General features: G+C 45.7%; 2 protein-coding genes across 3 annotated transcripts in view; both read right to left on the bottom strand.

Moving 5' to 3' along the window:
- Nucleotides 1-7503, bottom strand: part of LOC144123584 (high affinity cAMP-specific and IBMX-insensitive 3',5'-cyclic phosphodiesterase 8B-like) — a 40231-nt gene extending 32728 nt beyond the window's left edge. Inside the window, exons 1-4 of the mRNA XM_077656395.1 lie at nt 7370-7503; nt 5385-5441; nt 2842-3032; nt 561-620 (exon numbers count right to left, since the gene is read on the bottom strand). Coding sequence (XP_077512521.1) covers nt 561-620; nt 2842-3032; nt 5385-5441; nt 7370-7450 — 389 coding nt within the window. The 5' untranslated portion in view covers nt 7451-7503. The remainder of the gene's footprint in view (nt 1-560; nt 621-2841; nt 3033-5384; nt 5442-7369) is intronic.
- Nucleotides 7504-13521: 6018 nt separating this feature from the next.
- Nucleotides 13522-23124, bottom strand: LOC144125891 (leucine carboxyl methyltransferase 1-like). 2 transcript variants are annotated; one of them, XM_077659686.1, is made up of 7 exons: nt 22685-23124; nt 22147-22330; nt 21379-21435; nt 21051-21295; nt 18893-19002; nt 17370-17453; nt 13522-14452 (listed from the first exon to the last, which is right to left on the bottom strand). In XM_077659686.1, exons 1-7 carry the CDS (start codon nt 22883-22885, stop codon nt 14314-14316), a joined length of 1020 nt encoding a protein of 339 aa, XP_077515812.1. In that variant the 5' UTR covers nt 22886-23124; the 3' UTR covers nt 13522-14313. The 2 variants fall into 2 exon arrangements, with proteins under 2 accessions (XP_077515812.1, XP_077515813.1); XM_077659687.1 differs by lacking the exon at nt 21379-21435 and having other exon boundaries at nt 22685-23083.
- Between the last annotated feature and the right edge of the window lie 386 nt (nt 23125-23510).

Consider the following 23510-nt stretch of genomic DNA (forward strand, 5'->3'; position numbering starts at 1 on the left):
CGGCGTGCGGTGATATTCGTCACTGCTGCGCGCGCACATGCACGAACCAGCGCGGCAAAGGGACTGTAACTCCTTGCTGCCCCATAGGCCGCGCAGACGAGCTCACTAAAACAGACACGTTAGGGACTGATTCGGAAAGGGAGGGAACGGCTTCATGACCACTTGGCTTGCGAAGGCTTGGCTTGCATGTCCCCGCACAGGGGACCTCCTTAATAAATGTTTTTCACGACCACCACCACGGTGGAGTCACACCTGCGTATGTCAGCAATTGCATAACTACTCTTATTATTTATACCAAGATCTATCCGAATTCTAAATCAGTTCGATCCCGGCCGCAGCGGTCGAATTTCGATGGAGGCGAAATTCTAGAGGCCCGTGTACTGTGCGACGTCAGTGCACGTTAAAGAACCCCAGGTGGTCGAAATTCCCGGAGCCCTCCACTACGGCGTCTCTCCTATAGCCTGAGTCGCTTTGGGACGTTAAATCCCCATAAACCATAAACCAAACCAATTCTAAATCAAGCTGACGGAAAGGTCACCGCCAAAAACACACTCACTCACCCTTTCTTTACGACGGCTACAATGCAGGAGAACTCGCAGCCTTTGAAACTTCGCAGTGTTCTGTGCGGTAGAAAAGAAGCAGAAGAAATGTTTGTATCCAACATGGGCTAACCTGCATTCATCTACAAAACGTTTCGTGATCTTTACGTCCTCCTTTCCACTCCGCTTGTTTCGCGTATACCGAGCAACAGACTATCGTTAATGTTTTTTTTTTTTACTTGCCATAGCTGCACCCGGACCGTGGAACACGCCATCGCTGGGCATCTGAGGTCTTTAAAGTGAATCTGTTTGGGTTCATGACATTTTTGTGTACGCGCGTGTGTGCGTGCGTGTGCGCTCGTGCGTGCGTGTGGGTGTATGCACGTGTGTGCGCATGTGTGTGTGTGTGTGTGTGTGTGTGTGTGTGTTTTTACACCACCAAAATGCTACCCTACGACCTTGTGACCAGCAGCAGAACTCCATAATCGGCCGGTCACTGCGGCAGAGGGAGGATCAATAACCGCAAGTTCAAACACGAGTAGCTGCTAAAGTGTAACGACTTCTGGTAATAAGTCTTTAAAGCATGCATCGCTGGGGGAAAAAAATCCAATTTCTTCTCGCGAAGACGGCGAAAGGCTTGGTTCTGTGAATCGTCGGCGCTTGGCGGGGAATGCACGGACAGAGAGCGGGAAGCGACGAAGCGAGTCGCGCTGCCAGTTGCTGAGGGCGGAGAGTGTGCAAATATATAGCTCTAAAAGGAAGAGATGAAGATTAAACGCTGGCGTATGGGTTGACAGACATGGCGTCTGTCAAACCGCAATATATAGGGAAATGCGAACACGTTCTGGGAATGCCCAATGCTTCCCATCCAGAAAAGAAAGAAAAAGTTTGAAATTAAACAAGAAAAGAGCCAAATCGCACACTTGCACTGCTAATCTTAAGTTGTGAACTCTCACTTTTAGACTTTCACTTAGGTCTTTAGACATATCTCCCAAGGCTATAAGTTCTCCCCAGATCTTTAGACTTTCGCCAGGATTTCCCTCCTATCTGTCGCTAATCTTTTTCAGTATGACAGTCGGTGAAGTGTAAATAATTCAGCCTATTGATTAAGGCGTTGCATCAGGGAAGCAGCAGCGCCTCATTGTCAGTGCGTTGGTTATTTGCCTTTGGAATCTGAAAGCTTGCGTTCCCTCGCAAGTATACGAATACGCTCGTTCCCCGGCGAGCACATACTCATTCGGGAGAGTGCTTCTGCACTGTACAGGACGTACCAAGGACAAAGCACAACTAGCGGACGTGCCTTTACAATAAACAGCCCCGACACGGCCGTTTTCGTATCTAGCCTGATAATTCGGGTTATTTTCACCTCTCCAAGGTTCAAACCTGGTTGCCAGGCCAGAGGTTGAACTAACGTAGATGACAACTCTAGGTACCTGGAATCGTTAATATACCTAGGTCAGTGGTGGTGGTGAATAAGTTTATTGGCAGAAATAAAAAGGATGCACCTTCATCCTTGACTTACGCCATGGTATGTAGTATTGTGTGCTTGGAATAGGTATGGCGGAGTGGTGGATTGAGTAAGAAAAACAAATAAGAATGGCCTGCAACTTAGCAACAAAGAATCGAGGACGTGCTTTCGACGGAGTGTGGTGGTCCCTTCGGTAGGACCCACTCTTCGTAGCTGCTGGGCTTCGGTTGCCTGGGAACCTTACGTGGAGCTTCTCAATGCACTGCTTGCGGAAAACCATTTCGAATTCTTCCTTCAAACAAGGCGCCTCATGTGAGTAAGTGAAAGAAATCACTACGCTTTCTCTCGTTGGGTAAGACGCAGAACTCAGCGGCAGCTGCTTGTCGCTGCTGCTGCTGTTGTTGGTACACCTTTTCTCTGGGAAACACGAGAGGTGCACCACTTAGGTTGGCTCATGCATCCATTGACTGCTCCTAGCATTTCGCAGAGCTGTCTAAAAAGCTCAGCGTCTTGTGTTGTCTCTCTTTGTACAACCATTGTTGCGTTCGTTGTAAACACCCAATTCTCTGCATACTTTTGCAATCTACACAGCCGTGCTCAGTTTCAATAGCGACCAGAACAGTTCAGTGACTCCCAACGATCAGTCACGCGAAAAGTAATAACCGCGGTGAAAGTTAGTGCAGTCGGAATTCAATAACAGTAAGTAAGCGTTTCCAGAAGGACTGAATGTTCCCGTCTAAAATTGATTGTTATTGCATTCCGACTGAACCGATCTTTTTAAATTCGACGCGAGTACAGAACTGGCTGTCGCCGCATAAAAGCGAGAGGACGTGCCTGCAAAGGGAGAGGGGATCGATCTCGCTCTTTCCCCTCGCGTCAACGAACACCAGGTGCGGGTGCCGCATGAGGTAGGAGTTGACGGCCTCCTCCGAGGTCGACGCCAGCGAGCACTCATAGTGCATCTTCTCGGCGGCCGCCCGGAGCACACTGCACTGCGCGTCCTCTGTGTCGAACACGAACATCACCTGCGGGAATGCAACCGCAGCGCGTCGGATCGATATTCGAAAGCGCATCGCATTCGCGTAACAGGAGAAAATGCGCAATAGGAAGGTGCGCTGTTTTGTCACACTACATGGGGAAGAACCTAGAAGTCGCTTCCGCCGGTGCATTTCATCGAACGAATAGCACAGAATAAAGGCATGAAAGCTATCACGTGCTCTTCCCCTTCAGTGCGCGCGGGTGATCTCCCGAAAGTGGTATACCGTGTGGCGGCGGATTCTACCCGTAACATTAGACGCCAGGTGTCAATAGCTACGTCAGACACTTGGTGAGATGCATGTTCAATGCGACACGTCGTTTGGGTGCCTTAACTGCGGACGTAGGACCCGTAACCCTAACACTGAGGACATTAGCAGCTTTCGAAACATGAAGTCTGCGCTGTTTGTGTGTTCTCCCGCCTTCGCTAATACAGAGGCACAACATCCACGGTGGGCACTGCCGACACCTCTCTTCCGTGGTGGTGGTGGTGTTGTAGACTCGCAAAATGCACCCGCCTCTCAGCAACCTTAGCTTGTTCCTTGCCAGGAGCACTGAAGAAAACCGAAGTCGCACCTCACCTAATTACCTCGAATCAAAACAAGTTACAGCTTTCCTCCTCTATGCATCTTTTCACATCCGTTGACTTCGTAACCATGTAAACTAGAACTGATCCCTTCTCCAATACTTTCTGTTTACTGACGCGACATATGCGACGGGGATTCAGTATAGCTGGAGCAAGTTCAGTGAAAGGCATCGACAATATTTCTATTTTGCGCACATGCGACGCCATTCTTTTGTAGGTGTCGAAAATTTAAGACACGTGCGATTCGATTTCCCACCACGCTGTGATGGCAAGTGCAATATTTTGAAACATTCTCTTTAATTTATACTTTACTTACCTCAGCTGTAGTTAAGTTAATCACGCATATAATACATTTGTTGTCTGAACGTTTATTTTGGCGCTAGTTTTAAGCATTTTGCTTCAATCATTTAGCAGTCAGTTCAGAATCTGCAGTTTTTTTTCATTCGCTGTCGTATTTGCGATTTATCTCCCATGCATGATTAATACATACAGACTAACGCTATTCGAAAAATTGGTAACGGACAACTTGCAGAGGCAACTAAGAAGTCGTCATCTGAACGGTTTTTGGACATAGCCTACCGGACATAGCCAGTGGGTTAGCGAACCCACTGGCTCTTTTCTTGTCTCAGTTTTACTACCACAATTTTCCTTTCCATGGGTACGTGCACTGTCCTGAATTTAATTGCAAGCCTATTTCGTTAGCCTCCAAGTTTGCACCCAATAAATGATTACTGGCAAGATAAAGCTCTTGTATGCTTTCCTCTTGACGGATATTGACAAGCTGCTACTCACGATCTGCCAATAACAGTTAAATGCACTCCGCATTAGCTATTTCTCTCTAATGTTCCGGATCTGTGATCAATACTTGCCCTAAATAGACGTATTTCGTTACCGCATCCAAACTGGAGCATATTATTTTTCGTAAATAAATTAAATTAAACAGTTTATTTAATGTGCCTTAGTTTCCTTCAAATTTAATATTAATCCCAACGTCCCAACGTCCAGCTTTGAATGCTTAAGTCATTATTCACGAGCTTTATTTCGTCACCTGCGTTACTTTGAAGGGCAAATCGGATATTACTATAGGCTGTTCTGGGTTCACTTTTATCCCCAGCTCTTCCTGATCTAACTCACTGAATACCTCTTGTAGACTTGCGTGGAATAACAGTCAAGAGAGTGCCTCATTTCCGGACACCCTTTCCGATTGTTATTGTATCCCTTTCCTGTGCTGTCGCGGTGGCTCAGTGGTAATGGCGCTCGGCTGCTGACCCGAAAGACGCGGGTTCGATGCCGGCCGCGGGAGTCGCACTTCGAAAGAGGCGAAATGCTAGAGGACCGAGTACTGTGCGGTGTCAGTGCACGTTGAAGAACCCCGCGTGGTCGAAATTACCGGAGCCCTTCACTGCGGCGTCACTCATAGCCTAAGCGGCTTCGAGACGTTAAACCCCCATAAAACCAAACAAAAAAAACTTTTCCTGTGGAGAACTATACGGTCGCTATATATGCAGTCCCTGTAGATGTTTTTTTTTTCTAGGGTCTTCAGGATGCTTCCCTCCCAACTTGATCACGCAAGATGCATGGAACTTGATGCATGCAAGGAGGTGACCACGGCTGAGGCCGACAGCAGCGTGGGGCAGATGTATAAGTATGGCTCGCGAAGGATGGCCTGGTTTTCTGTCCTCGTACTTCATTCCTCTGTACAGACCCCTTATTTCTAGTGGTGCGTGCACTAAGTTGCTAGTTTGGAAGTGCTTACCCTGACGGACGGGACGGTGAGGTACATGGAGCTGAACTTAAATGCAACGGCCCCGGGCTGCAAGTGGAGGAAAAGACGTCGCGTCACGGTATATAACCCTGAAAACAAGTCCTTGTGAAGAGCGTACTTCGCTATGAACACTCGAAACGCTCGTCGCGTTATAGGGCAGCGGCCTGAAAAATGTCCAGCTACCCATTGTGGCTCTAACTAAAAACGGCTCCTGACCAGGTTTACACATTTCAAGTAAATAAAGCTAGCGCATAGACCATGCCGTTGTGATCTTCTCTGCAAAATATTAGCTATGCGCGCCAAAAAGTGGTAAAATTCAAATCAACGCCCATTCGCACTCTGTCGGCAAAGCCAACTTTCTTCACTGTGATGCAGCTGTAGTTAATTGCATTTAAATGGTCCGTCATTCTGATTCACGGGCGAATAACGGGCAACTTCTGGTCGTCTGCCAGTTGCGCTCGCTCTTTTTCGTTGCGGCATTTGTTTTAGCAGAAGAAAAAACACAAATTTTAGTTCCCGGACCTGATTTATGTCTGCGTGGTGTGGGTACTGCTGCCGGTGCGTTTCCGTGTCCCGCGCTCAAATGCTGGTAATCCTGTTCCACGCATATAACGTGAAGCCGGGAAGCCAAAAACAAAACAAAAGTTGGCCATGGAGGGCCACGATGCAGACATCTGACATACTGTGCGCCCAAATCTAAAAACGCAGAAGAAATCGCGCTTGCGAGGGCTTGTAGACCATACGGGTAGAAGAAATCCACTCGAGAGAGGCACGGCAGAGAGAAGCGTGGCGCTTCTCTTGACTGCACGACGGCTGCAACTATACTGATAATGATCTTCTTTTTTTTTTTTCGGCCGTGCGTTTTAGACATGGTGCTTCACAAATGCCGGAGCGGAGCAAATTTTCGACCAGAGGGTGGTCAGGGCCTCGTTAAACGGCAACTCCGGGGATTTTTCAAGCAAGTAAAGTTGACAGTCGAATAATTTTGAGTCCTCAATCCGTTTTTAAAAATACCGCGTAGAATCATTTCAAAGAGAAGAAAGCAAACCAGCATGATGCATGCATCATGCTGGTTTGCTTTTTTCTCTTTACAGAACACATAAAACGCCGACAGAGGGAGAGTACACACCTCTAGCGTCCGTGGTGTCTACTCTCTCTCTCTGTCTGCGTGTTTTATGTGCGCTGAAAAGATGAGTCATGGAGCTCTTGCCTTCCTCCGTGAGATAGTATTTTTTCCCCTAATGTTTGGTAACGTCATCGCTGCATCATGCATCATGATAGTATTTTTTCCCCTAATGTTTGGTGACGTCATCGCTGCATCATGCATCATCGCGATGACGTCACCAAACATTAGGGGAAAAAATACTCTCTCACGGAGGAAGGCAAGAGCTCCATGACTCATCTTTTCAGCGCACATAAAACACGCAGACAGAGAGAGAGAGAGTAGACACCACGGACGCTAGAGGTGTGTACTCTCCCTCTGTCGCTGTTTTATGTGCTCTGTAAAGATCACTCGTAGTGTTACAAATCGACAACTAGCCCAACTGCGCATGCTTAGGCTTAGCGAAGAAAATACTCGTACGGGCTTTGAATGTGAAGTAGTAACTACAAAGGATGAGTGTGGCCCGTAGAAATCACCTGCAATGAGGTCGCGGAAACAGCAAACTTTAGTATTGATTTTAGTCGGACTGATAAGGATCACTGCTGCCGAACTTGATGGACGGTGACAAGGAACGAGAGAAAAGCGCTACAATATGCGTTTCATTAGAATGTAGTGACCTGCAACAGACAAACACATTGGTTTGCAGCTGGCACTCCGCTGATCAAACATACGAACATTTCCGAGCGTGCTTGCTCCTTCCACAACCTCAAAGCGACTGAAGGGCACCCCGGCACTTGCGGGAATCTGGCCGCATTCGAACGCTCCGATAAAGCGCGGTCGTTTTGACGAGAAGAGTGGTGCGCGACTCGCTCACCTTCAAGGGGAGATGCTTGCGGGCAATGTTGTATTTCTCGTCCGCGTCGTGCAGCGTCAGCCCGTGGTGGGGAAACGCCATGGCGGCCGCACGACGGAGGAAATGTAGCCGCCGCCGTCCGTTGGAAGCTTCGCTCTTCTTCTGTCCCGCCGCGAGCGCGGGCCGCGCGCAGCACCAGCCGGTGCCTTCTTCTTCGTCTTCGGGATCCTCGTGGAGGGTCTTTGGCGGAGGCTCTTCTCTCGACGGAGTGTTTTCACTAAAACTGGTTGGGTACAAGTAATTTTAGCGCGCAAGCACTAATCCGATGGGTATGCCAACCCCGAGCAAAATCGTCCTTTGTCTGTTCCTTTGTCCGCAGCTGGCCTAGCGCTCCATACATCGTCTTCGTCTTCCACGTGGCACTAATCCGGTGGTTCTGACCAGAGAGAGAGAGGGGGGAGGGTTATTGACGGGAAAGGCAGAGAGGTTGGCCGGAAAAAATGAATATCTGGCCTGCTATACGGGGAACGGGAAGAGCAGAAAAAAAGGGGGTCACGATGGGGGATGATGATGATGGGAGGAGGCAGATGAAAAATGACATGGCACACTTTCTAACATTGCAAACGCGAGTCAAGGCCCGTTTCGCTTAAAAAGCGTGAAAACGCTCGCGTTGCCTGTAGAGTTTTCGAGCTATCTGGCCAAGCGCCGAGGATCAAATCCTCCGAGAGTGGCCTGGTGTCAAAAGGCTTCAAAGTAGATGCTAGCATGAGTCTTTCTCGTGCATATGCTGGGCATGCCACTAAAACATGTTCTACAGTCTCTAGCACGCCACATGTGGAACAATCCGGGGAGTCCGCTTACGTAACGTAACGTAGCCGTTTAAGGCGGATGTGTCGCGTGTCTGGCAGGGCCCAGTATCTAGCCGTCGCACTCCTCATAGATCCCGAAAGGAAACAAGTGGTGCCGGGTCTAGAGAACGGCACAGCTCTTCGCAGGCTGCTGCTGAAGGCGCTCCTTGCTTCAGCGTCGGCGGTCTGATTTCCATCGAGTCCGCAGTGTCCAGAGATCCACTGAAACACTATACGGTGGCCTTTTTCCTGAGCACACGAAAGGAGTCAAGTGATATCAAGAGCCAGAGACTGGTAGGCGGTGTGGCGTAGGAAGCGTCCCAAAATTTGTAGCGCAGGTTTAGAGTCTGTGAAAATGCACCACTCCTGAGGCTGTTCTCCACAGATGTGGCGAATTGCTTCCCGAAGGGCCGCAAGCTCTGCAGCGGTTGAAGTATAATTGTGTCCTAAAATGAATCTCCGAGTCGTTTGCGGAGCTGGGATTACCAAATTTCTGTCGATGCCTTTGGTGACGCAGATTCATCAGTGTATACGTGCACAAAGTTTTGGTATTCTGACAAGATGTATACAGGCAAGAGCAACCGGAATCAACCGGCAACCGGCATCACATATTTCTCTAGTATGCTAGGGACATGCAGGCATACTGAAGGCTGAGCCATCATCCATGGTGGCCGCAAGGGATTATGCGGCAGGGCATAGTCTGACGGCAATTCGGATTGATGGCAGCGCAGTGCACGTGCAAAACTGCTGTCCGGTCGCTCATCAAAAATCTCCGTCAGTGGGTGACAGCGGTGCCGTGTAAGCGCGCGTAAATATACCCGAAGTGGTTCGTGTGACAGGTAGATCGATACTGGGCACGCACGAGATTCCTCAATCGTGCCTTTGTTCGAGGCACAACGGGGTAATCCGAGGCGTATCTTGAGCGCCTGTGCTTGAACACTATTTAATGTACGCAAGCAGGAAATGCTCATTGTAGAGAGAACAGGAAGGTTGTAAAGAACGTAGCCTATAAAGAGAGTATAGTAAAGTCTTAGCAGGGAGCGCTCCGAATAGGACCCCATTTAATGTCTCCTACGAAGCTAAGGACATGGCAAAAAAGAGTGAGTCTTTTCTTTAGCATATTTATATGCCTCGACCATGACAGATCGCGGTCAAAGATAATGCCCAGAAATCTGTGGTGGAAGACGTATGATATTGCAACCCCTTGATGTGTTACCGGGTAGCGGCAGACTTGCGCGTGAATAAGACCACAGCACATTTTTCAGCTGCTAATTGCAAACCCTGACGCCGTAGGTACCTTGAAGTAGATGACACGGCACGTTGTAATCTCGCGCGCATTTGCGGACGTGTCGAACCCGAAGCACACATGCAGATATCATCAGCGTAGGCACTGATGTGGATGTGAGTGCGAAGTTCACTCACAAGTCCAATCAACGCTACGTTAAATAGGGTTGGGCTGAGGACTCCTCCCTGAGGAACTCCATGGCAAACCTGATGACGGGTAGTCTCTCCATCAGGCGTAGACATGTAAACAGACCGGCCGTTCAGGTAGCTCACTATCCCCGAGTACATCCGGCCGTCAACGCCCATGTCGTAAAGCCATCGAGAATTGCGTCATGAATTACGTTATCGTAGGCCTCTTTGATGTTTAAGAAGACAGCAACGACGAGTCGGCGGTTACGTTTTACTTGTTCCACTGTCGATATGAGGTCGATTACGCTGTCAATCGAAGAACGTCCCCGCCGGAACCTGGTCATCATGTCCGGGTAGAGAGCATTCTGCTCTCAAAACCATTCGAGCCGCGCCAGCACCACTCGCTCCATAACCTTACCGACGCTGCTTGCTAGTGCAACTGGCCGGTATGAGGTAAGATCATAAGGAGGCTTTCCAGGCTTCAAAAGAGCAATCAGGTGGCTGATCTTCCAGTGTTCTGGAAAAATTCCGGAAGCCCACCCATGCATCACTGTAGTAACTGAGCAGCACAGTTCGGCCTTCCATGCCAAGGTGAGAGAGACGCGTACGAAATCCTGTCAGGAACTGGTGTAGATGAACGCCTACACGAGGAAAGAGCAGCGTCTACTTCAGGCATCGTGAATAGCATGTAGTTATCGTCTGGTGAAGGTGGCACAAACGCCTCCAAACTGTTTGATGCTGCCGGAGTTGTGCCCACAACCATTTTGCAGAATTTTTCTGCTACCTCTACATTATTACTGCGTTGGTAAAGAGACAGGGCATGGAAAGGATACCGTTCTTGTGGGAGTGAACGCGAGCTCCTGGCTACATACAAAAAATGCGACAGCGGTTTGCGTGGGTCCAGCGAAGAACAGATCTAACTGCCTCCAGCGTTGTCTCCCTAATCTTGCTAGGTGGCGCTTTATTTGTCGTTGAGCTCGGCGACCAAGGGTGAGATCATACGTGGATTTAGTTCTTCTGTACTTCCTTTCGGCGCGCCGACGGACTACGCGCAGTCTCTCGAATTCCACGTCAATAGTAGATCTTGGCGTAGGCGCACATATATATCGCGTGGACTCACCCAGAGAGGACGTAATCAGGTCTTCTAGTTTCAGGTCCAGGTATTTTTCTGTCTACACTCTACGTACAGCATATTGAGGCAATGGGTATGATTTTGTCTCCTGGGATGGGTGTCGTGTAAAGAAAAAAAATTAAACATGACACATTTCCTTTCCCCAAAAACCAATTTTCAGTCTTCCAATTCCTTTTACATTTCGAAAAATGTTCAAACCATGGAGGGGTATATCTCCCAAAATTTGGGACCAAGAAAGCTTAAACTTTGAGATATGATTATGTGCTTTTGATAATATCTATACTGAATGCGTTATATCAATGTGTCATGGCAGCTACTACAAGAAGACTACCCCCAACACTGAATTCAGTTCACTACAGTGACTACCCATCCCACCACAGCGTTGTCTTTAGTTGAATGAAAGCTGTCCAAAAAAATCCCTCCCAACAAAATGCAAAGCACTGCTGGCAAAACCTAATGGAGAGGGGCAGTAAAACCTCGTTGATACGTTTTTTTTTAATTGCGAGAAAAACGTATTATCCGGGAAAACGTATGATCAAAACCGCCCGATTTGAGAAATATAACTGTATTTGAGGTAAAAATGTACTTGAGGTAAAAATACATTTATTGACAATTTCACTTTTATAAAACTGTCGATTGGCATTTCTTGGCACAAGAGCTGAACAGATCCTATTCCAGTGCTCGCTGAATTCAGTCCGCGTTCGTGTTGTCTTTAGCGCGAAGGGAAATTCGCATCTCATCCGGTCCGTCTTCCTTGTCATTTCTGGGTGCTTCGCCCCTTCGCACACAAGTACTGTGGAAAACCCACCGCAGCGGCTGATTGTTGCAGTTACTGCTTTTTAAGCTGCGTTTTCCAGACCAATCACGTACAAACGCAACAAAAACATGGCCAAAGAAAGACAGACAACACAAGCGCTCGTGTTGTACAAGCGCTGGTGCTGTCCAAGTCTTTCTTTGTCTATGTTTTTTGCGCTTGTACGTGATTGCAATGCACCTACCCGCCCTAAGGCCTGTGCTCTTGAGCTTACCAGACCATGCCCGTTCGTATATAAACGCATCGCTGTAGTTCGTAGAAGCTTCGTCTCCTTTCCCTTATGCACCGCGAAGAAACCTCAGCGTTTCTTCTCTTCATATCGCGTCCCCGCAGAAACGGCCGTCGCGAATGCTAGCGCGCAGTTTTTATTTTTTCGTTCTTAGCGGTGATAATGGTTCGCCTTGTTGCATCGAGGTACTGCAGAGAAGCCACCACGGCAGGTGACTGCCGCAAAAAACGTGTGCCCTCTCGTCCGGCCATGTTTGCAAATGTGCGGTTGGTCAATAAAAGTATTATACGATCACAATTTGTCGAAATTTTAAACGTAGCAGCTGGGAAATCATGTTTTCCGGGAACGCATTAATCGGGAAAAATATTTGCAACTCTATGGGACATTTTCAATGTCCAAGATTTTGAGCGCACGAACTGGGAAATCGTATGGACCGGGAACGTGTCAACGAGGTTTTACTGTGTAAAGTACATGCTCGGCAGCAAAAAACCTTAGCAGGAGTGATGAATCACAACAGCCGTGTGGTGCCACTTTTTTTCTCGTGCCTGTACACACGTGTACTCAGTTGCGGGTTGGTGAACCAACACGAATTCTTTCATGCCAGGCAGTGACTCGATAGATGAACTTATAAACGTGTACCAAGCGTTAGCTGGACATAATCATACTGGTGTTCAGATATGCTGGCCAAGCAGAGAGTACAGCAAAGTAGCTAGATCTTTTTGACTGCATTTGCAACTGGACTTGTTTCATTCAGGTGTACAGTCTCACATGTGGGCATTTTTTAGTTCATTTTTGTTTAAATTAAGCTTGTATTATTTGATAAATTGATCAATTACCAATATTCATTTTATGGTGCACAGGATAGAGAGTTTATCAGGTTTTATTTGATTCCAAGTTTGAGCTAACAGACTTATGATGCACAAATATGGAGTGCTGCTTCAAAAAGCTTTATTAAACAACTAGCAGAATAAGTAATACATAACTCTTTACAATTTGTAATATGTACAAGCATGCTTTACAATTTGTGGCCACAACTGCAGTACACTTTTGTTTAGTGCACGGAACACCAAGAATGCCTCGTTAATTTTCACTGGTTACAGAAAAAGCTAGGGGATTCTGTTGGCAACTTGAAAGAACGGGCCAGCACAGGACATGCATATGCTAGCATGGTACTTGTTCAAAATCTTTCTTCACATAATGGATTCGAGACCTTAAGGACTTCAGTACAGGATGGGGAACCTCTTTTTTGCATAACAAGAGAGAACAATGCCTTGTCTCAAATGTTCAATCTACAAAATCTGAAGGATCTGCAGAGTTCTTTAGCCAGAGTTTCAGCTCTTTTGCCATTGCTTGCAGCATGTCACACTTTTACATGTCCACTATGAATGAAGGGCATCAAAAAGGAGCCTCCACAGGCACACCTAGGCCTGATGTGCTATAAAATCAGTTTTTCGGATTAAACAAAATTTTTCGGGTAATTATTTTTTGGTACTAGTATCCAAAAATGCTGATCCTCACTCATAACTCTTCAGTGGAGATAAATGGGTGATAAAAGAAGCAGTTCCAATTATACATACTCAGCACAACTGTGCTCAGTTGCACTTTTATGTGTGCCATGCTTTAACTAAAACTTGGGAAAATTTTCATAATGAACACTGAATGCGGCTACACAGCATAAGATGTCAAAGTAAGGTTAAAAGACGAGTGGATAATTTTTTTGCGGACACAACAAAACACTCCAAAGTTTGACATGCTTTTATTTGTCCAATGTATGCCATGTCTGAAACACTATGAAGAGAGCAATTTTAAATCTCTCGCAAGGGTTAGCCATGAAAAGTATAAACACAAAACACTTGCTCTTACAAATGACAGAAAATGGCAAGGACTAGAGCATGGGTGTCAGTGTGCAAACAAATGTGATGAGCGCAAAGTGCAACACTGCAGACACATGGTGGGCTAAAAATGCCATGGCAGTTAACAGTATAAACACGAACAACCTTAGCCCACACTTGTAACATGAGCCCAACAGATGATGCAACTCACAACAGCTCAGCAGTAGACTTGATGACACAGCCACATGCACAAATTGCATTTAGGATTAAATCATGTGTTCAAGCAATAGTTTTGATAAAAGACTCTGATCCTATCTTTCATAATGACATAACATCAAGAATTTAAACACAATTTAAATTAACATTTTTTAAAGACTAAGCAGACTTGGGAATATCATAACCAAATTCAACCAATGCTGTGGTAACTACACAAAGCTAAACAGAGGGCACAATCAACTTTGCTACAATGAAATTAAAGCAGCAAGACCAGACAAGTTACCCACCCACCAGGACACTTGCATGTGTTAGTACAAAGGAACCCTTCATCTGAGTGCCTATTCCTGCCACTGCTAAGATTTCATGTGCACTTCCTTTTCTTCTGCAGAATGTATGTCATGTAAGGTGTTCGACTGCGTTGTCCAGACAGGGTAAGCACCGAAGAGTTTCTCTGCCATTCTAATTCACAACAGTTGGCACATCAGCGGGGGTCAAGGGGAAAGGATAGTTGTTCAAACTTGGAGGGTACACCCCCACCCTTGTAGGCCACACATAGACAGTAGTGCGACAGCAACTGCTCCAGCAACTCCCGTTCATCCAGCATCTCCAGCTTCTCGACCCTGAAAGTGAAAATGCCATATTATGATGACGAAACCCATGCATCAAGCTTCTTTTTGAAACTTTACATCTTTTTATTTTTAATTACATGACAGCATGCACTTCCCAAAACTACATGCCAATTTCCAGCTCAAGTAGGCTTGGGAGTGACAACGAAATTAACTACAAAGGCACGTATGCCTCCGATGGCCACAAGCATGGTATCTCCATGTGAAATCTGTCCACCTAAGCTGTCGCAGCATTTTGCATCTAGCAGGCAATGAATGAACCTGAACACATTGCATGTCACTGAAAAGCATAAGATGACAGGAATCAACTGTGATTAGATCAATTGGATATGTGTCCATATGCAAACTGCTGGAGGGATGAATGAGCAGCATTACAATAGCGCAGACCACCGTGCTGAAGGGAGAAAGGAAAGGCACAGTAACTGTGCTGCAGCCAGCTGTCACCTAAAATGTGCCAAAGACAGCTGGCTCTGCCTTACCAGCTGCCTGATATGGTGCCACGTACACCTCTGCACAGTGCCTTGTTTACAGATGACAGTGCTATCACAAACTGCTTGTACCAACCCAGCACAGTTGCTGACTTTATCAAACAGCATCCAGCGACTCTGTTGTGCACAAGAATATGTTTTCAACCGCTGTCCAATGTTAACAGTAAAAATCCATTACACACATATTATAATCATCAGCCTGACTATGCCCACCGCAGGGCAAAGGCCTCTCCCTTAACTCTCCAATTAACCCTGTCCTGTGCCAGCAGCCACCCTAACCCCACAAACTTCTTTATCTCATCCGCCCAACCAACTTTCTGCCATCGCCTCCTATGCTTCGCTTCTATTGGAATGCAGTCCGTTACTCTTAAGGACCATCAGTTATCTTGCCTTTGCATTACATGCCCTAACAAAGCCCATTTCTTCATCTATTTCAACTAGAATGTGATTAACCAGTGCTTGTTCCCTGACCCATTCTGCCCTCTTCCTGTTTCTTAATCTTACACCTATCATTTTCTTTTACATAGCTTGCTACACTGTCTTTAATTTGAACCCTTTTTGTTAGCCCACACATTCCAGCCCCTGTTGTATATTTTTCTCGTCACTGATATTGGAAAACTGCCATTTATGATTTGAGACAATCTTCCAAATGCGCTCCACCTTTGAGACAATCTGCCAAATGCGCTCCACCCCGTTCTTATTCTTCTAGTTATTTCGCTCTTGTGATTTGGATCTGTGGTCACTACCTGCCGTAAGTAGACGTATTCTCTTGCCACTTCCACCACTTCGCTGCCTATTGTAAACTGCTGTTCCCTTCCAAAACTGTTGAACATAACTTTGGTTTTCTACATATTAATTTTTAGACGCACCGCTCTGCTCTGCGTGTCTAACTCATTGATCATGCTTTGCAGTTCATCTCCTAAGTACCTTATACCCCTCCCAATGGGCAGTTCCATTGCCCATTGAGTCAATGGACATTGATTTCAATGGAGATCGATTAATGCGACACGGCGGTTTTCAATGAGCATTGAACTTGATGGACATCAACTCAATGGAGGTTCGCAAATGGCCATTGGAGTCTTAAGGGCCATTGAGAAAAGCATCACTCTCACCATACGCTGAAAAAACAACACATAAAAACTCAAAATGAACAAGAGTATCTTCTTGATTTAACGGAAAAATTTAAGACATCAGCCAGCTCATAAGGAAATTTTTATTCGGTAGTCAAAACGACAGCTCCACAGAGCATAGGGCAGTCATATGTAAACAAACTGACGCTTTTCTCGTTGTGCAGTGTTGCGGCGTTCTGTTTCGTTTCTTTTTTCTGCCTCTTGGTGTACTTTGCGACAACCGAGACCAAAAAGTGCCCCACAAATGCTGCAACGATAGTAGCTATGAGCACGACAAAGAGGGTCACTGATCTGTGGCTGCTTCACCAGCAAAACGTGAATAGTTCTGAACCGAAGTGCACATACCTACCCATCGTCGCCCCACCATCGATGTCTCTTGATTGTGCTAAACTGTGAAGTATTTGAACAGCACTTACTCCAACATTCCGCTCGTTTTACTCCGCTCCACTTCGTATATTTTTTAAAATGTTGCTTTCCCTAGCGCCATCTGTGGGATCTCATGCTCACTCAATGATCATTAAAATTTGCTGTGTGGCAGCGGTGCATCTGGATGACCCTCAAAAATTTCGATGGCCATTGACTCAATGGGCATTGAGATTGCCCGCGTGACAGGGGTATTAGCAAGGCAATGACATTACACGCATACATGCTACAGGTATCATCCCAAGTGACCAATAAAAACTGCAGCATCTGTTGTGATGTTTGTCGCTGTGTACTGTACAGTATGACTACAAAGAACAGTATTTTCATCACACAAAACCCATTTTCAAATATTACTCAGTCTACACTGAAACACCTCGAAGAGACTCCAAGAACGAGGCCAATCACCTATAACATTAACTCATACAATATGAAAGAAATTAATTTAAGAAAGGAGGTACTACAGTTCAAGAGTGCCATCAGGTTTGGAAGTCCGTAAAAAAATTTTAATCCTCGATTTTTTTCGTTTGTAGAAATGAACTGTGAAAGCATCCGCTTTACAAATAAGTAGCGAGGAACACTGCAGTGTCACATTGTTAATATGCTGCAGATAGGAAGCCTCTACAGCAATGCCTGAACAATAATTTTAAAAAACACCACATGCAAAAGACACAAATGGAGCAAACAAAAGACAGCAGGACAGGCACTGGCCTCAGCACCTGCCCTGTTGTTTCTTGCTCTGCCCCTGCCTTTTGCACTGTGTGTTTTTTATAATCACAGCATACCACATTCCCCAGCTGTCCCTACTTTGGTCAGCAGCTGTAGAAAGTGATAAAGAAATTAAGCACCAGTGCCTCTTCTGGTATGACTAACCTGTGCAACTCCATGGAAGGGAACGATTGGTACACCTGGTTCATAGTCCAGACTTTGCACGTCTCCCAACCTGCATGCCGAGTCCTGCGGCACAAGCAACTTGGTGAAGCAGCAAAACAGAACACCACCACGAGTTCTCCGTAATTTGTTTGCACAAGCAAAGCTTTAATTAACCAGTAAAACCACAAGCAAGCATCTCTTATTGACCATGCATGCCTGTGAATACAGAAGCTAAATTTAGAATTGGCAAATGAAGAAATAGCTGATGAGATAAACTTAGCTCATTACAAATCATCAAGATGTTGGTCATGTTTTCCATGACTGCAGACAAGCACACAAAGTTTGCATAAAGTTATTGGAGCTCCAGAAAAGAATATGCCAATGAAAGTGAGAAATTTTGTTGCGATGAAATCATGCAGTCAGCAAGAAGTCACCTTACTGCATACAACCGAACACCTACAGCTACTTCCGAGGACTCCAACTTGTCAGCTTGTATCTTGTGTGTGTCACATCTAAAAAGATTTCCACAGTAATGGCTATTAGTGTTATGTTGCTACTTCTAATGTAACACAAGCCACAAGCACTAGAAAAGGGGCAGATAATCTTGAATAAGTTATGAATTATGACAGTTGTAACATAACGAAGCTGAATGCGGCCAGACTCTGACATGGCCTATGAGAGGCACCAAAGTGGAGGACTCCAAGCTAATAATAACTCTCTACAGTTCTTTAACATGCACTGGCATTGCAAAGTACATGAGCACTTTTGCATTTCATTGGCATCAAAATAAAACTGCCACAGCCGTCGCTCAATCCTGCATCCTCAAACTCAGCAGCAGTATGCCTCATCCACAAAGCATGGCTGCACTCCATCCAAATTCTGCTAACAAGGTGGTGCTGTTCATACAATGCCAATACAGTTTTCTGCAACTGGCCTCAAATTTTTACAGCCTACACATGACCACACCCAACAGCGGACATTAGGGGGCTAAGCATTTCATAGACACCACACATACATAATCAAGGCCAATTATAACATGAACAGAACAGCAGAAAAGAAAACGCAAAAGGTTTTAGTTGATGTTATGCAAAATAATGGCATAACTGGTCTTTCCTTGTGATATGATACAGGTGCATTTTGAAAATTGGTTTTTTGGGAAAGGAAATGGCACAGTATCTGTCTCACATTTCCACACCTGAACCCCCCCCCCCCCCCCAATAAAGGAAGGGATAAAGGAGGGACTGAGAGAAGAACGAAAGAAAGAGGTGGGGTAGTGGAGGGCTCGGGAATATGTAATTTCCACCACCTGGGATCTAACCCTTTTTGTAAGTGGGGATTTTGGAGATTTGCAGCCTTCATCAACCAAAATGTTTTCATTTTTGCTTCAATGCTATTTCCCATTCATATTTCATTTGTGTATGATAACAGCTAAGTGCACGTGATTACTGTGTTCATCATTTTTGTAAGCTTCAGTGGCATCCAGTAATCCAGATTCAGTGGCAGCAATATAATTTAAAAAAGACCTTTCTTCTTGGGCTTTGATGCTTGTGCACGCCTGCAGTCCTGCTAGGAGACAGTTGCGTTGCTTCAGGTTTTCCACCATCACCTCTGCAAATTTGTCTCCCATGTTGACCTGCACGAAATGCAACCAGTACCACTGCTATGCATGTCTGCATGTCGCTGCACAAACATGAAAGCAAATGCATAACGAAGATAATGACCGTAAGAATAATGAATCTGGTTGGCTTGCTGTTGCTGCCACTTTGAGCGCAAGACTCCAGCTCGAGCTCTTACTCCCTGGTCAGACATTCTGCCAGTTGGCCTCAACTTCTGCTCTTAAAGTTCAATGCCTATAAATAAAACACCACCCCTGATGTCTTTAATGATGTGCAGACAAACTAGAAAGCAGGCTCATTGGGATGTTCATTCCTTGCCTGCCTTCGACAACAAACAAATTTGCATACATCTGCACCATAATGCACACCTAATCACCTTGTTCTCATCATTTGCACTACCTGCACATGGTGGAGGGGATATAATGCATGCACAGAACGATGTCCCAAGCACACAAAAAATAATTTGCTGCAGAACGAGAAAACCAATGTAACATCATGCATAGCTAAACAACATAATTTGTTATCGGGTTTTGGATTTTGGTATGGTAAGGGATGCACATGTACTTGACACAAAGGACTTCTGCATGTTTTCTTCTTTTAAATGATGCGTTAGACATAAGTATACATGGATAGTCATGGTACTCCCCTACGACTGCTGAATAATTTATTAAGTATGTTTAGGCAAAGTTAGGCATTAAAAAAGTGAAATATAACTGCGAATACATAGTTTTAATTCACTACAATGCTTAAACCATCCTGCTTCAAGAACGTATCAGCAGCTAAATTTCAGTTTTTTTTTTCATGCCTCACATGACTTACACACCTTACATGTCACCGAAACAGCATTAGAGAATAAGCTCAATAATAAATTAATTAGTAGTCATAGGCAAATACCACATTTTGATTAATGCATTCTAATGTCTTATGTGCCATAACAGACAAGAAAACGTGCAACTAAAGTTGGGTGTCTATAATCCTTTAAATACAAGACATGTCCCAAATCTACAGATGGGTTATGACAGGCACCATATTAGAGGGCTCTGGATTAATTTCGACTATGTTGGGTTCTTTAATAGCCCTGCAGAGCACATAGAGTTTTGTGGACCTACTGTTCATGAACCCAAAATGACAGGAGCGTCCTCCTGTGTTGCGAAGAATAGGAGTTTGTGAACAGAGGGACAACGTGCTCTCACTCCCTTTGCCTCACTGCTGCAGCTAGGATGCCTCGGTGCCCATGCACTGACCGCCTGCAGTGGGCGTGCCCCGAGGCGCCCTAGACACAGCTGGTATGGGGGAAGCCCAGTCAGCCCTGATCTCTCCAGGCATGCCTAGGCCATGCAACGTTCGCAATCCGTGCTGGGACCGGCAATAGTAAGGGTGATGCACTGAGAAGAGATGCAGTGAAGCAGGGGCACAAGAACAATGTCAAAAGCATTGATCGAGAGCACTGGAGAGAGCGTAGCTGCCACTGTCATTTGCAGCACACTTTCAGTGACCAGCTGCAATTGTTCTTCTATTTCAGCCATGCACAGTCCCAGTTATGTAGGCAGTTTCGACTGCCATCGTATCGAACAACAGCTAGCCTTTGCAAATTCAGCTGTGTTTATACTGCACTTCCTATGAAACCCAGTTCAAAATCTTGATCCTGAGGTCACATTCATGCACAGCTTTATTAATAAATTCTGTTTGTATTGTGCTATCCTTGACTTTAAAACACTTATTTTACATTCTAATTTAATGAGCTGCAATGTTAGCATTTCTTGCACATTAAAAGTGAACATTGCACACAGCAAGAACAAATGAATAGACAGTTAGGCTTCAGTGCTTGGTTGAGGTTTTTATGGCACTGTTTTGCATGCCTGAACATTCATACATATTTGTTTAGTTCAAGTTTTAGATTTGTGTTCACACTAGCCAGGTCAGCAAATTTTCAGATGAATAACAATGCTATTTTGTATTAGATTCCGACATGTAATCCAGAGTGGAGGAAAGGCAATGTCAATTGACTTCACCAACAACAATCACTACTCTAAGCTTACTTGTGCACACGAAGATAATAACTTACAGGGTCATAGGAGACGAGCACTGCATTAGAGAAGTTGCGTGTGATCCAGGAGAGCAGTGCCGATGACTCATCACAACTCATGTAAACAAGAACACATTCTGCGATGAACATTGTGGGCAGTTTAAGGTCTAGTCCTGACTCGTGCACCACCTTGGCTTCAAAAACGTCCAGCTCGCGCAGGTCACAGCCCACCAGGTGGTAATGGCCAGCGTGCAAGTCCGATGCACTGACCCGGACGTCATCATCTGCACACACAGGCAATCACAAAATTACAAAGAAGCTCTTCACCATGAAATTGGAAAGAAGCAGCAGCACATTTGTACTTAACCGAAGTTTGGCGTGCTAAGACCCGATGACCGATGGATCAGCAGCTGGTTAAACACATCTAAAAAGGGCAAAAGGAGGTGGCAACATGCAGGTAAGCAGGTGAACAACAGTGCAAAACACACCCAGCATGCCTGGGGAGAACAAAAGACACCAACACCATAATTCCAATGAGGACAAGAAAAGGGATCAGGACACATGCTCCAGGGAAACTATGACGACTAGGAGGTCACAGTTAAAAAGGTGATGTGCGAAAAAAATAAAGACGAGAGAAAGAATGAACAATCACAAAAACCAAGCTGCGTCATGCACTGCTATTTAAAAGTCTGTCATGTTCAGCAAATACAGTTACAAAGCAATTAAACAGCAATTAATATAGAGAACTGAAGTGATGAGATGACCAACATTGTTTAGTGCTGACAAGAAAAGGTGCATCAGCATTTACACCGGCAGACTGAGAGGGTGAAGGAAGGGAAGGGAAAGTGATAGGACCCTTGGTGAGTGCGGGGTGTAAAGCAAAGCAACCACCACCAAACAACTGGTCCTATTCTTCAGTTATTCAACCACAGCCAGTACAGGAGAAAACATTAGATACATAAATACATTCATATATTTTTGTCACATCAGAACCTACCAGGGCAGTCTGTCACAAATGTATATGAGCAATAGAAAAAATAACTCATACGACACGTTGGCGTGGCTGCTTTCAAACAGTGTTTGCAGAAAGAGATGATGCTTTAGAATGGTGTACGTGGCAAAAGTAAGATCAAACCTTCTGTGGCTATGCCCTTGAGCAGCTGTTTCCGCAGGCGAATGTAGTAACACTTGCGGGTGGTCACGGCAGGAAGGTCCACTTCCACAAGGCTCCTGAATTGGGCCTTGTCATCCATGAGCCGCCAGAACAGGGTGTCAAAGCCCGCGCCCAGGTTGACGATTTGGCACTCGGGACCATAAAGCTACATGCACAAATTTCACACACGAATTAACCACATAGTCAGCACAGGCTAAATACGCCTACGAAATACCACCCAGCGGCAGTTTAGCTATGCATACAACAGGCCACACTTCTGCGTAGACGTAAGCGTCAACGTCATGCATCTGCTTTGTTAACACCGGTAACTCTCTGCAGCTCAAATGACAAGTAGCGCGTTTCTTGAGCACCACCAGAGATCCGCTCACGTATGACATCATTTATGCGTGCATACAGAGCACAATAAATAATTGCAGACCTAATAGTGCTTACATCATTGGAGTGTCTATAACAGACGTTGCATATCTCCCAATCCGCAACTACCGATTACTACCCTCACCTTGAGGAACTTGTCGAGAAGCATCTTGACGGCTTGTACTCTGGCATAGTAACCTCGGCTGATCTCCGGTGTCTTGCGTTCTGACGACTTCACAAAGTACTGTATGTACGGATCGTGCCAGTAGCCCTTGCTAACCGCATCTCTTTTGCTCAAGGCAGCGTCAATGTTAGTCTGTATAACAGGATCCTCCTCACTCATCATGCACTGTTGACGAGCGCGTTTGAAGAGAAGTCGGAGGTACCGCCTCTTCAGGAGATCGCCTCACAAGCAGTTACTGAGGGCACCGCAGCGCTGGCGCAGAACCATAACCTCCGAGCAGCGCAATGCAACAGAACGACTCGCGAAACGATCAGCAGCAGCGCCGCAGAGGCGTGGAAAACAGATCGAACGCGCACAAACATCAAAGCGGCATCAGCATCAGTATCAGCAATAAGCCGTATGGAGAAATGCGTTAACATGCTTTCAGCTAACTACCCGAAGCATCACGGAAAGAAGCTCCTGGAAACTGTAAATAATGGATCAGCGATACGGTTTAGCAAATAAACAAATACAAACTTATGAAACTTTATACGAGGTTATATGAGGTCTGAAACACGTAGGTTCGAATATAGAGCTTCTAAAGCCGCAAACGGCTCTCAAGCTGCAACAACGCAGCTTTTAACCTTGCGTCCTCTCTTCTTTGTTGCTGATGCAACCTTGAGAGAGTTGATAAAATATATCATTCATTCATTCAAATACTACCAGATATTCATACACTGAACAGACTCATGGCGGAAGGATAGGATAAACTTTACTGCTCTAGTTTTTATACACTTCAAAGTGCAGA

The sequence above is a fragment of the Amblyomma americanum genome, chromosome 3 (assembly GCF_052857255.1).
Source record: "Amblyomma americanum isolate KBUSLIRL-KWMA chromosome 3, ASM5285725v1, whole genome shotgun sequence".
NCBI classification, from domain to species: Eukaryota; Metazoa; Arthropoda; class Arachnida; order Ixodida; family Ixodidae; genus Amblyomma; species Amblyomma americanum.

What these genes read in the sequence shown, in the direction of transcription:
- LOC144125891 (XM_077659686.1), bottom strand. Translation starts at nt 22,885, where the DNA reads ATGATGAGTGAGGAGGATCCTGTTATACAGACTAACATTGACGCTGCC. An exon ending in CAAGGGCATAGCCACAGAAG is followed by an intron (nt 21,436 to 22,146) that starts GTTTGATCTTAC and finishes TGCCCTTTTTAG; the next exon opens with ATGTGTTTAACCAGCTGCTG. An exon ending in ATCAAAGCCCAAGAAGAAAG is followed by an intron (nt 17,454 to 18,892) that starts GTCTTTTTTAAA and finishes CTTGTGCCGCAG; the next exon opens with GACTCGGCATGCAGGTTGGG.